Source organism: Siphateles boraxobius, unplaced genomic scaffold, assembly GCF_051911475.1.
Source record: "Siphateles boraxobius isolate OS27281-9 unplaced genomic scaffold, OSU_SipBor_1 39, whole genome shotgun sequence".
Taxonomy (NCBI): domain Eukaryota; kingdom Metazoa; phylum Chordata; class Actinopteri; order Cypriniformes; family Leuciscidae; genus Siphateles; species Siphateles boraxobius.
Window position 1 is genome coordinate 2,310,001 of NW_027509019.1, and position 15,000 is coordinate 2,325,000.

At 45.2% G+C, this 15,000-nt stretch overlaps 1 protein-coding gene across 5 annotated transcripts in view; it reads right to left on the reverse strand.

Annotated features, from left to right (window-relative positions):
- schip1 (schwannomin interacting protein 1) overlaps positions 1-15,000 on the reverse strand; it is a 338,762-nt gene that overhangs the window by 14,543 nt on the left and 309,219 nt on the right. For all 5 annotated transcript variants that reach the window (XM_077197345.1, XM_077197344.1, XM_077197346.1 and 2 more), the window contains 3 exons: positions 7,747-7,865; positions 5,444-5,561; positions 1,357-1,554 (listed from right to left, as the gene is read on the reverse strand). In XM_077197345.1, coding sequence (XP_077053460.1) covers positions 1,357-1,554; positions 5,444-5,561; positions 7,747-7,865 — 435 coding nt within the window. The remainder of the gene's footprint in view (positions 1-1,356; positions 1,555-5,443; positions 5,562-7,746; positions 7,866-15,000) is intronic.

Sequence of the window (15,000 nt, forward strand, 5' to 3'; positions counted from 1 at the left end):
GAGGAGAAACAGCATCACAAGCCCCACTTTAAGAGTGTTTCCAAGGGATTTACACAGCCAGAGGTCAGTTTTGTTCTTACTACTAAAAGTGTGCAGTGTAGGAGCACAGCACAAGAGACACTCAAACTCGGCAAGAGGAAGTGCGTGCCAGCTGCTTCCTGCTCGTGTGTGTGTGTGTGTGTGTCATAGTTTCAGCTCAGAAGTGACATGGAGAGCCAGTCTCTTGTGCAGCGTAGGCGTTCTCGGACAGTGACGTCTCATCACCATCACTGATTTAAAACCAGACCACCTAAAGCGTGTCATGATAATCTAGACACCAGGGACTACCCAGCAGACCCTAAAACATGTCAATGTGACAGAGAGCACACAGGTTTATGAAAGGGAATTGCCACGAGTTATTAATATACTACACTGTACTCTATACTGTACATAATTATAATAATGACCCAGTCGTACTAGCAGATATTAAAATGACATGAATTTCACACAGGGTTTATGGTTTCCCTTGTGAAAAAAGAAGAACACTTTAGCATGCTTTTAGCACACTTAATTTAAGTCTGACCTGTGAAAGGCTTTTTTAATCATCTGAAGTAGGACTTACAATCATCTTTATTTATAATTTCATAATTACTTCTATTGTCTTTAAAATATGGTTAAAGTGTACTGATGAATGTACTGACAAGCATTTATGATAAACTAAAATATACTTCAATGTCATTTCTACTGAAACTTTTATATCATGCAATTAAATATTTGTAATTGCACATGTGCAATGATGAAATTGCAATTTAGCACATGAATTACTTTAATATCAAATAACACACTACAGTTAAATTATAATCAAGTGCTTCAAATGTGCTTTAGTATGTTAGTCAGGATCAAAATAAGTGCACTTCTTTAAAGCACAACACAAGATTATTAAAACACAATGTACATTAAAGTAAAACTTTTCATTTGAAATTACAATGTCGACTTTTAAGTGTGCTAGAGAGAGGGGCGTATCCTGAAGAAACAGCCCTGAACACGTGATCTCTTGAAGGGACCTTTTATTTCATTAATACTATACCATCTGCAAGTACATTTAAAAAAATATACCAATAAATCTTATTATACCTATAAAATAGTTTTGACTAAGCACACTTCTTTTTCACATAACTGTTGTGCCAACTGAGAAAAAGTTAGCACAATATTTGTTCTGAATTCTGGAGAAATGACAGGCCGAAGTCTTTTTATTATCATTGACACTTTCTGTTTTCCAGTTCTCACACACACACACACACACACGCCGCTGGAGTTCCTGTCTGCACACCGCACGAGTCTCGTGTGTGAGAGAGCGTGACCCGAGAGAGCACTTACCAGGTCTGCCACCGGGGACTTCTTGCGGTTCTGCTTCTCCACCTGCACCTGCATCTTGGCCATGGGTTTGGCCATCGCGAGCGCCAGCTTGGCCTCGGCCTGCAGCTTCTTCTGCCGGCTCAGGAAGTCCATGTCCTCCAGAGACTCGCAGTCGTCCTCCGTGGTGTCTCTGTCCGAGTAGGACGAGCTCTGCTTGCTCTGAGGACAGAAGACAAATGATCAGACACTTCTTCATCTGACCGACCGCACATGCAGCAAACTGATTTAACTGTGCGTTACTTCCTAATGTAATACAAAAGTATATTAACAGCATACTAAAGTTTTGTTGAAATATGAACATGAATGTGTATGTGTGTGTGTGTGTGTGTGTGTGTGTGTGTGTGTGTGTGTGTGTGTGTGTGTGTGTGTGTGTGTGTGTTTGAATTTTGACTTTTAGTTAGAATTTTAGACTATCGGAGTGAGGACAAAGAGAGTAAAGTGAGGACATTTTGGCTGGTCTTCCCCACACAGCAACATAGTGTCGGCCCAGATCCGGCCCACATCTGGTACACTTGGATTCCACACTGCCCAGATGTGGGCCTGATCTGAAGATGTGTTTTGGATGATCGGATCACAAGTAGACGAGGGAAACACATTCCCATTTACACCTGGTTATTTTAATCCGTCTCTTTTGTCCACTTTCAACCACTCCTGTCCTGATTTGACAGAGAGGAGGGTCTATGGGCGGGTGAATTAACACATGAGCGTATATACTACGAAAGCAAACCGGTCCAATGCACAGATCCCAACGTTTGGGCCGTGTGGAATCCAAGTGTATCAGATGTGGGCCGGATCTGGGCCGACACTACACCATATTGCCAAAAGTTTTGGGAGTCTGCCTTTACATGCAGATGAACTTTAAAGTCACTGTAAAGTCAAATGAAGTATGTGTTCTGAGTTTGTCACACCACAGAAAAATGTGTTATTAGCCACCCAACCAAATTTGAATGATAAAAAAGCCGGCAAGTACATAAAATAAGCTAGCAAAATCTTGAAAAAATGAGCATTATTCTCTGCTCTCAAACGCTGGGGGAAAGCTGCCGACGGTGATATTAGGTGACACTGCTTTCGTGACGGGGAGATGAAGGCCAAGGCGGGAGAGTTGTCTCCGACGAAAGTTTATAAAACTATCCCGTGTAAAATGATCACTACAGAGGTGGGTGTTGGTGGTGATCTTCAGCTCTCCATCAAGGTGGCTCTTCACAAAATGAATCCACCTCTTCTTGATGTGATCGTTTTTAGGAAATTTAAATAAAGACACTGATCTGTTTTGTAGGCCTACATGATCGCATCCAGGTAGTAGCCTACGCATTTCCATGTCGAAGGCATAGCTAGCTAGCAAACTGTAGGCTGTAGTAACTAATAGTAAGGACAGTAACTCGCGATTGAGCGCCAAACTGATGCGAATGTGCTCTATTGTTAGGGGAGGGGTCAGCCTCAGTGGCCTTAGTGCGTCATCAAGTAGGGGCGTGTCCAGGAGCTCAGGGGCTCCAGTGTGTCATCGAGCCCTGTTTTAGCCCCGCCCAAAAAATCCGAGAAATAGCAATGGTGAAAAACTGTTTAACGGTCTAACTCCAAAATTCAGTACTTCACAGTTCACAGTCTTTGTAATATGTTTAAGCAATACATTTCTAACATTTCTAATGTGTTTAAATTTGCCTTTACAGGGACTTTAATGAAATCCCATTCCTGATCCGTAGGGTTTAATATGGAGTTGGCCCACCCTTCGCAGCTATAACAGCTTCAACTCTTCTGGGAAGACTTTCCAAAAGGTTTAGGAGCGTGTTCATGGGAACTTTTAACTATTCTTCAAGAAGTGCATTTGTGAGGTCAGCCACTGATGTTGGACGAGAAGGCCTGGCTCGCAGTCTCCGCTCGAATTCATCCCAAAGGTGTTCTATCAGGTTGAGGTCAGGAATCTGGAGATAAGTCAAGTTCCTCCACAATAAACTCGCTCATCCATGTCTTTATGGACCTGCTTTGTGCACTGGTGCACAGTCATGATGGAACAGGAAAATCCCCAAACGGTTCCCACTGAGTGGAGCATGAAATTGTCCAAAATGTCTTGGTATACTGAAGCATTAATAGTTCCTTTCACTGGATTTAAGGGGTCAAGCCCAATCCCTAAAAAACAACCCCACACCATAATCCCCCCTCCACCAAACAACCCCACACCATAATCCCCCCTTCACCAAACAACCCCACACCATAACCCCCCTCCACCAAACAACCCCACACCATAATCCCCCCTTCACCAAACAACCCCACACCATAATCCCCCCTTCACCAAACAACCCCACACCATAATCCCCCTCCACCAAACATCCCCACACCATAATCCCCCCTTCACCAAACAACCCCACACCATAATCCCCCCTTCACCAAACAACCCCACACCATAATCCCCCCTTCACCAAACAACCCCACACCATAATCCCCCCTCCACCAAACAACCCCACACCATAATCCCCCCTTCACCAAACAACCCCACACCATAACCCCCCTCCACCAAACAACCCCACACCATAACCCCCCCTCCACCAAACAACCCCACACCATAATCCCCCCTTCACCAAACAACCCCACACCATAATCCCCCCTTCACCAAACAACCCCACACCATAATCCCCCCTTCACAAACAACCCCACACCATAATCCCCCTCCACCAAACAACCCCACACCATAATCCCCCCTCCACCAAACAACCCCACACCATAATCCCCCCTCCACCAAACAACCCCACACCATAATCCCCCCTCCACCAAACAACCCCACACCATAATCCCCCCTCCACCAAACAACCCCACACCATAATCCCCCCTCCACCAAACAACCCCACACCATAACCCCCCTCCACCAAACTTTACACTTGGCACAATGCAGTCAGGCAAGAGCCGTTATTTTGGCAACCGCCAAAGCCTCAGTATGCGCTGACCCGCTCTGTGATTTTATGTTGCCTACTACTTCATGGCGAGTATCTGTTGTTCGCAATTGCTTCCACTTTGTTATAATACCACTAAAAGCTGACCGTGGAATATTTAGTAGTGAGGAAATTTCACGAATGGACTTATTGCACAGATGGCAACCTATCACTATACCACACTTAAGTTCACTGAGTTCCTGAGAGCAACCCATTCTCTCACAAATGTTTGTAGAAGCGTCTGCATGCCTAGGTGCTTGATTTATACACATGTGGCCATGGAATAGTGATTGGAACAACTGAATTCCATGATTTGGAGGGGTGTCCCACTTTTGGCAATATAGTGTATATTGCTGTCTCGGTGCATTGTGTCAAAAAATTTCTCACAAAAATATATCTAAAAGAATGAGTGAGTGTAAGTGTGTGTGTTTGTGTGTGTGTGTAAATGAGTGTGTGAGTGTGTGTGTGTGTGTGTGTGTGTGTGTGTGTGTGTGTGTGTGTGTGTGTGTGTGTGTGCGAGTGCGAGTGTGTGTGTCCAGGTTGATCCACACATGTGGTGTGTGTGTGTCTGTGTGTTTATGTGTGTGTGTCCGGGGGGTATCCACACATGTCGTATGTGTGTGTTTTTGTGTGTGTGAGAGAGTGTGTTTGTCCAGGGGGGATCCACACATGTGGTGTGTTTGTATGTGTGTGTGTGTGTGTGTCTGTGTGTGTCCAGGGGGATCTACACATGTGGTGTGTGTTTGTATGTGTGTGTGTGTGTGTGTCTGTGTGTGTCCAGGGGGGATCCACACATGTGGTGTGTGCTGTAATGAATCAGGCTGATGATGATGCTTGTAAGGGTCTCTATGTGCGAGTGTGTGTGTGTGATTCAGGCTGATGTGATGATGATGGTTGTCAGGGTTAGTGTGTGTGTGTGTGTGTGTGTGTCGGCGGGGTCATTTCTCTGGCCGGTGACCCTCTCTGACTCATGTGTAACGTTTCTGTAACCGTCGCTGCTGGGAAGCCATGGCTCTCAACCACATCCCAGATTCAGGGGCATTCTGGATGGGGCTGTTTCCAAAACTTGTTTGTGTGACCTCTGTGACACACAGGCGGCGAGAGTAAACGTGTGTGTGTGTGTGTACCATGGGTGACAGCGGCGTGTCCAGGCTGGTCTCGGTCTTGCTGTCATCGGCGTCGCTGTCCTTGTCGCTGCCGCTGTCGTTGACGAAGCAGATCTGCAGGTTCATGCCACTCTGGAGCCTGTGAAGATACTTACGTTTATCAGTTTATGACCCAGTAGTAACCTAAACATGCTAACTGGTTTATTCAAGTCAAAAATATTATTCAACTTCACTATATATGTCACTTTACACCAACCAAGCTCATTTGTATGGGTTAAATCAGGTAGAAATAGCTTTTAAATGTAATAATGGCAGGAAAGCTCTGTTAACAGTATCTGCTGTGATTTACACTATCAGTTTCACATCATGTGCTCAGTCTTCCTGAAGACGTCAGGCTGGGACCAGCGCTTTATTCAGCAGTAATGCAGAAACAGACAGAAACAGCACTGGATACTGCATGAGCAGCAAGAGGCTTCAGAACAGAGAGAGATGAACCATCAGAAAACACTGATCAGAAGAGCTGGAGTTTGGGATGTGAAAATGTAATGAATTTATAAAAGATGATTGCACATTTAGCCTAAATGGCTGTAAGCAAACTAATAAAATAAGTTAATAATTACACAATTATTTTCTACGATTGCAATCAGTTCCATGGTGAATGTCAGATTACCGCTCATCTATTATATGAGATCAAGATAGTAAATTCGATTTTTAACTAATACACATCACAACTCTTTCTCCAGCTTATTTATCACAGTACATGAAGAAAAGCGTTTTGCAAAAGCTTCAGAAATGTTATGTTTAAATAAGCATAATGGGTCAAATTCTTATGGAAGCTTATTTCTGCCACAGACTAAAAAATAAAAAATGTAACTGTGACTTTATATCTCAGAATTGCGTGATATAAACTCGCAATTGTGTGTTATAAAGTCAGAATTGTGAGATATAAAGTCAGAATTTGCAATTTTAAGATAAAATGTTTTATTCTCTGGCGGAAACAAGCTTCCATAAATCCCTGTTTGATTTTGTTTACATACTGAAGGTTTTTACAGAGGGGATTTTTCATTTCTCTTTTTATTACTCCATACAAAAAAAATATATAAGATACTGTCAACAACGGGGAAAAAACGTCATTTTCACCATGTTGGGAATAAGAAGTTCGATAAACCGAACAGAATATAATATCAGAATATCTGAATAAACAGAATATCGTCAGAATATAGAGAGGAATAAAACTGCAAAGTTTGGTGTGTGTAAGTGTTTCTGACGAAAAAACTCAGAACTTTTGAAGACATTGTAATTGAGATCTACAGACGCGAATAGATAAAGTGCAATAAAATAAACATTAAAAAGTGTGTTTTGGGTGTTTGCTTTCCACTGCTCTGAAAGAAGACAACAACTCTAACTTGTGCAGTGCCTGAAAAAACAATGGTTTGGTGTCTCGTCGTAAAAAACATGGGGATTATTTATTGCTCAACAAAAAGTAAGGTTAAATCTGGACTGGAATCCAGTGGAGGATGTAAACTGGGTCACAGTGTTAGTGGTTTACTGTAATAACAGCGGCACTATGACAATCTGTCAACATGACAAAACAATGACCAGAAGTGCTCATCATCGGTCATGTGAAACAGAAAGTGACTGCAGTGATTGAGGCTAAAGTTTGATGTGTGTGTGTTGCTTGTGTTGCTTCCCTATTGGGAAGAGTGTGTGTATCGGGATGAGCCGCTGAGGGGGAAACCCTTCAGTTCATAGAGAGAGTGTGTGTGAACACAGAAACGTGACGCCGCAACACCGACTCTCATACTGTGGCCAGGGAAAGTTGAAGAAAAGGCCCGTTGTCAGCAGATCTCTCTCTCTCTCTCACACACACACACACACACACACACACACACACACACACACACACACACACACACACACACACACACACACGCGCGCACGCACGCACGCACGCACGCACGCACGCACGCACGCACACACACACACACTAACCCTAAACCTACCCATCACACAACACTTTCTACATTTAAAAAAAAAAAAACTTGAAATGACTCTACTTTTAAATCAGATTTAAAAATGAGGGCGTCCTGAAGAGAGGTTTTGTCAGGTTTTGGTCACTTCTGGGTACAAATTTGTCCCCAAAATATTGTTAAGTATGTCAGGGGTGCCGCTAGAAATGTTGGGCCTATGAAAGAATATGAGGTTGGGCCCCTACCGCACCCATTCCATTAATAAACCCGATCTCTGGGGGCCCCAAAAGTGTGTGGGCCCTTAGAATCGTGAAGTAGGTACACACACTCACTCACACACACACACACACTGACCGTGAGGACAGGCTGGGTTTGCCGCTCTTGCTGCAGCTGGTGTAGATGCCCGGCCCATCGTCAAAGAAACTGCCGAGTGCCAGTTTCTGCCGGATCGACTCGCGCTCATTCTTCTGGGCCTGAAACACACACAGAGGAAACACAGTTTTAACAGGAGGACACACACACACACACACACACACAGAGACCAGCAGGTGGCAGCAGCAAGACATGGAGCGCAGTACCAAACTGTTGCTTTTGTATTTGTAGGAAATAAAGATAACCAAATAAATTGTGAATAATTTGTGTGTATTTAACAGCTGTGGTGGTTACGGCATATAATATGCCGTAATATATTCTGTATTTAGAAGGTGCGATGATGGGAATATGCATGTCATCAATGCATCAACCACACTGGAAATCCTAAAGGAAAATCGAATTATTAGGTTACTTTCAGAGGTCACAGCGAGATGTTATCAAATGAACGTCATTAATCAGATTATCCTCTTTTAAACCGGTTTCTCCAGCACTGTCCTGCAATCCTGTGAATCTCCTCTTCGATGGATCTCATGCGTTTGTGTCCAGGAAACAACACACAAACTCTCAGAAAGAGTGTGAGAGCGAGGCACACTTTCCTTCCCGCTCTGATACAGCAGCTTTACTAATGTGCTCTCTTCGATGATATATAGAAAAATGTGCAATGAATGAATGTACTGCACTGCAAAAAATGCTTTTCTTACTTAGCATTTTTGTCTTGTTGTTTCCAGTCAAAATTATTAAATCAAGATGCATTTACTAAAAGAAAAACTCTGGCTTTATATAAGAAAACCTGCTCCTTACCAGGTTAGGAGGTTACCATGGTAACTGACTCTGAGTATAAGTTACCCCTCTTTCAGAAACGGGCTTGACTAACTCTGCTTTCTCGGGTTTGACATACCTCCCATTCTGAAACGGAAAACCCAGAGTTTGCTTCATTTCAGGGTTAACATACTCAGAGTTTTCACTTAACCTCTTTTCTGAAACAGGCCCCAGGTCAGACAAGTGTTTGTGTTTTTTTTCTGTGTCACTGCATGTGTGCGCTGTATCACCGGAAATACTAAAAAAAGTCTTAATTAAAGGGTTTGTTTGTCCACATACATGTGGCCATATACTGTATAATGTACTTAATATCGTTCACTACACAGACACAATCAGTTTTGTCATGTGAATCTGCTGCTTAAAGGATGAGTTTTGTATTTCTTCAACACAAGACCCAGATATCCCTGTTTATGTGTGTGTTCGCAGCATCCGGCTGACTTTCCACATCCTGAAAGATGAAAAGTGGAGAAGAAGAGCTACTAAGTGTTTCCATCTCCACAGCCTCATGCATGACATCACTTCCTGTGGGCGGGGCTTCATATGTGCAGTCAGATGATGATGATGAAGATAATGAACTGCAATCAGACGTCTTGTGTTTCAATATGAAGGTCCTATGAATGCGAGCGGATCCGGTACACATGCGATAACTGCAGTAAATCCGGACATCGCATAGACTTGTATGTTTTTAATATACAGCTAGTTATCAGAATCAGAATCAGAATCAGAAAGAGCTTTATTGCCAAAGTGTGCTTGCACACACAAGGAATTTTCCTTGGTACTGAAGCTTCCAGTGCACATATACAAATACAGATACAACAAGTAATAGTAATGCAAATAGTAATACAAATTATACAAATAAAATTATAAAAAATATCAAAATACTATAAAAATATATGGTCACAGTTGGGTTTTGTCAGAATAAACATTTACAGATAATGAACATATTTACAGTATGCTATAACCTAACCCTCTCCACACACTAACACTAACATAAATCTTTCTGCATTTATACAAAAAATAAATCTTTATTTTTACATTGTTTTTTTTTTACAAAATGAAGACATCCCCAAAAGGAGTTTTTTTTGGTTGCCAGGTTTAGCTCATAATATCAGATAAAAATATGGTTAATAAGGTATATACAATTGTTCAATAATACGCAAAATATGGTTAAGTTGCACAGGCACAAGAATGAAAGCTTTGTGTGTTTCTCTCTCATTATCTGTTGCAGTGTTTTGTCTGCTGGATCAGAGCACAGGAAGTGACCGACATTCACTGCTGAGCCCAGAGGATTATGGGTGATTTAAGCAGGCTTACCAGTGTATCGTCCACATCCGCCTACCTGAACCAAATATATAAAGCCCACTCTCTACTACAGGGACTCTGACTTCATCCTCTGTGAGTCACACACACACACACACACACAGACACAGACACAGACACACACACACACACACACACACACACACACACACACACACACACACACACACACACACACACACTCACACACACACACACACACACACACACACACACACACACACACACACACACACACACACACACACACACACACACACACACACACACACACACACAGTAGAGAAATCAGGACAATATCTACATAATTATAAAAACTCAGAGAAAGCCAATCACATACTGAAACCAAAAACACAGCGACCCCTTCTTACATCATCTCAAAATGAATTGATTTATGGTTGACAAATCATACAGAATTTCTGGAATTTCAGTCAATTATACTGTTGAGTGTTATAGACCTTATAGCACAGCCATCTTTAGAATATTGTCTTTGAACTTCTGTTTTTGCTTCCGCTTTTGAAGTGGATTTACTTAATGTAAAGTTAACGAAAGTTATCATGAGGATTGTAATGTTTAGAGCAGATGTCTTAACAAATGTCAGTAGACCGGGAAGATTTTAAAACGAGCCGTTCATTCATAAATACGCAAGATCGCTGTGAAAATACAGACCGTAAGAAAAAAGACAAATAGCGCAGGGCTGAAAAGGGACAGGGCTACATAAGGTCTATAGACAGCTGTTATTGTGAACAATAGCGCGATATGTATCATCATAATTGTTGCTTTAACAACATGCGAGCTGACATCACTCATTTTGCAAACACTAAAACACAGTCACACATTGACTGTGAGATGTAGATCCCCTCTTATACTATTCAATATTGTCTGTTTTAGCTCCATTTGATCACATAAAATAGTTCCAAACAAATTGTGTCAGCTGGGTTGAAAGATGAGGTGAATGGATTTAATTGCAGCAGCTTAACTTTATTTACAAGAACTTAGAAGAAACGAAACACTCAACAGTCTTCGACATTAACTGAACAATCAAGCATATCGCAACGATATCGGACAATGACCAGAACAAAGCAACGGGCTTAAATGGACCAAACTAATTAACCGCAGGTGTAATTGAATCAGTAGCCAAGGCAAAAGCATGGTAATTTACACAAAAAAAAACAAACAAAGGGAAACATCTGCCAAACACAGGAAAACATAACATAGCCCTGAAATTAGCTCCACGGGGAACCGGAAGACTGAGGCGAAGGCTGTGAAACCGAGGACCAAGGTGGAGCCGGAGGGACGAGGAAGCCTGGCAGAGCTGAAGGGGTTGAGGGACAAGGTGCAGGTGAAGGACTGGATGTCTATAGCGCAGGCAGAGCGACGAATGACCAAGGTGGAGCCGGAGGGACGAAGAAGCCTGGCGGAGCTGAAGGGGTTGAGTGACGAGGAAGCCCGGTGGAGCTGAAGGGGTTGAGGGATGAGGCGCAGGTGAAGGACCGGACGTCTGTGGCGCAGGCAGAGCGATGACTGACCAAGGTGGAGCCGGAGGGACGAGGAAGCCTGGTGGAGCTGAAGGGGTTGAGTGACGAGGAAGCCCGGTGGAGCTGAAGGGGTTGAGGGATGAGGTGCAGGTGAAGGACCGGACGTCTGTGGCGCACGCAGAGCGACGACTGACCAAGGTGGCGCCGGAGGGACGAGGAAGCCTGGCGGAGCTGAAGGGGTTGAGGGATGAGGTGCAGGTGAAGGACTGGATGTCTATAGCGCAGGCAGAGCGACGAATGACCAAGGTGGAGACAGAGGGACGAGGAAGCCTGGCGGGGCTGAAGGGGTTGAGGGATAAGGTGCAGGTGAAGGACTGGATGTCTATAGCGCAGGCAGAGCGACGACTGACCAAGGTGGAGCCGGAGGGACGAGGAAGCCTGGCGGAGCTGAAGGGGTTGAGGGATGAGGTGCAGGTGAAGGACTGGATGTCTATAGCGCAGGTAGAGCGACGACTGACCAAGGTGGAGCCGGAGGGACGAGGAAGCCCGGTGGAGCTGAAGGGGTTGAGGGATGAGGTGCAGGTGAAGGACTGGATGTCTATAGCGCAGGCAGAGCGACGAATGACCAAGGTGGAGACAGAGGGACGAGGAAGCCGGGCGGAGCTGAAGGGGTTGAGTGACGAGGAAGCCCGGTGGAGCTGAAGGGGTTGAGGGATGAGGCGCAGGTGAAGGACCGGACGTCTGTGGCGCAGGCAGAGCGATGACTGACCAAGGTAGAGCCGGAGGGACGAGGAAGCCTGGTGGAGCTGAAGGGGTTGAGAGACGAGGAAGCCCGGTGGAGCTGAAGGGGTTGAGGGATGAGGTGCAGGTGAAGGACCGGACGTCTGTGGCGCACGCAGAGCGACGACTGACCAAGGTGGAGCCGGAGGGACGAGGAAGCCTGGCGGAGCTGAAGGGGTTGAGGGATGAGGCGCAGGTGAAGGACCGGACGTCTGTGGCGCAGGCAGAGCGACGACTGACCAAGTTGGAGCCGAAAGGACGAGGAAGCCTGGCGGAGCTGAAGGGGTTGAGGGACGAGGCGCAGGTGAAGGACCAGACGTCTGTGACGCAGGCAGAGCGACGACTGACCAAGGTGGAGCCGGAGGGACGAGGAAGCCCGGTGGAGCTGAAGGGGTTGAGGGATGAGGCACAGGTGAAGGACCGGACTTCTGTGGCGCAGGCAGAGCGACGACTGACAAGTTGGAGCCGAAAGGACGAGGAAGCCTGGCAGAGCTGAAGGGGTTGAGGGACGAGGTGCAGGTGAAGGACCGGACGTCTGTGGCGCAGGCAGAGCGACGACTGACCACGGTGGAGCCGAAGGGACGAGGAAGCCTGGTGGAGCTGAAGGGGTTGAGGGACAAGGCGCAGGCAGAGCGACTACTGACCAAGGTGGAGCCGGAGGGACGAGGAAGCCCGCTGGAGCTGAAGGGGTTGAGGGACGAGGCGCAGGTGAAGGACCGAACGTCTGTGGCGCAGGCAGAGTGACGACTGACCAAGGTGGAGCCGGAGGGACGAGGAAGCCCGGTGGAGCTGAAGGGGTTGAGGGACGAGGCGCAGGTGAAGGATCGGACGTCTGTGGCACAGGCAGAGCGACGACTGACCAAGGTGGAGCCGGAGGGACGAGGAAGCCCGGTGGAGCTGAAGGGGTTGAGCGACGAGGAAGCCCGGTGGAGCTGAAGGGGTTGAGGGACGAGGAAGCCCGACGGAGCTGAAGGGGTTGAAAGACGAGGAAGCCCGGCGGAGCTGAAGGGGTTGAGGGACGAGGTACAGGTGAAGGACCGGACGTCTGTGGTGAAGGTAGAGCGACGACTGACCAAGGTGGAGCCGAAAGGACGAGGAAGCCCGGTGGAGCCGAGGGGACAGCGGTTCCGGGTGGAGCCGACGGCTCGACAGGCCTTGGAGAGGTGTCAGGCATGGAGGAGCCACTTGCTCGACCATCCAGGTCTGCACTGAGAAATTCTCAGACTTAGGAAAATATTTGGTTACTTGAACAGGAGCTGAAGGGCTGAAGACTTGGCAGAGCAGGTGAATAGACAGGCTTGACAGGACGAAACAGTACACACTTTTTATTCAGGATCGGCCCGTTTGGCTGACCCGGAACAGGCAGGAAACTCAGACTAGCTTTACACATAAACAGGCAGAGGTGGGAGCGGGAGGCAGGACGGGAACATCAAAACTAAGGGTTCAGTGCAGATAACAGGGACTGGCTCGGGGACAGAAATGGCACTATACACTCACTCTCCCAGTCTATGAGCAGTTTGTCAGCTGTTGTTGAGGGGGGTTGGGCTCCATGACATTCCAGCAGAAATCCCAGGGGCACAGACAATGTTGCTGGCTCACACACCTGGTCAGACGATCCATTTAGACTCTGGGAAGATCCTGGGCTCAGTCCTGCTGTTGCCCTGGCTCCGTGTCTGCGGGGGCCCAGGCTTCCCCGTTGCTGTGCTGATGGCTGTGGATTGTGAAGGGGCAACCGCTGTTGTGCAGTACCTACTCCACATCTTCCATGAAAGTCCCTAGAGGCTTGTTTCTGGGCAAGCATGCTCTCGTCTCCACATTAAGGCTTGTCCGGAAAAGCACACACAGGCGGTCGTCATCATAATGGATGCGATGGCAAAGGTCCAGGAATACCTGTGTGTCTAGGGACTGAAGGAGGAGGATTCTTTTCACTGCCGTTAGACTCATGTAATGAATACATGTAATTCATGTAGCCTAGCATTCATATTATGCATCTCCTAAGCGTATAAAGTTCTATCAGATCAAATGCACATGCTTATCCTTGATCGTTGTTATGAAAAGCAGCTACGCTAATTGGTTCCAGCCTATTATGAAGACTTCAGATGAGCTCTGAATCAACATGCACCAATGCTATATTTTCTAAATGTCATAATCATTTGTTAACAAACAAGTATTCATTACTTCAATGAGCTCATTGTATCTGCATTAAATTACTACATTGTTTAAATTAATACATTTTTAGCTAATTATTTTTTATATGTACATTTCTGAAATACATAACTTAGACAGTTACCAGATAACAGATCACTCTAAATTGTAATATGGACTCATGCACTTTCTGTAAAGCTGCTTTGAAATGATGTGTATTGTGAAAAGCACTATATAAATAAACGTGAATTGAATGTATGGTCCGTTATTCTGTCACATCTGGGTTGCAAAGATGAGCTGAATGGATTTAATTGCACCAGCTTAACTTTATTTAAAAGAGTTTACAAGAAACAAAACACTCAACGCTTTTTGAAATAAACAGAACTACCAAGCATTTCGCGATGATAACGGACAATGACCAGAGCAAAACACTGGGCTTAAATAAACCAAACTAATTAACAAAATGAACCACAGGTGTAACTTAATCAGTAACCAAGGCAACAAACATGATAATTAACACACGTGGGAAAACTAGAACAAAGGAAACATGCACCAAAAACAGGAAAACAGAAAATAGCCCTGACACAAATCCACAACCATTATTAAACAAATTAAATATAAAACAAAGAAAATAAATAGGAAATACAACCATTTAGCAAAAATAAATAATACTAAAAAACATTAAGCGTACTTA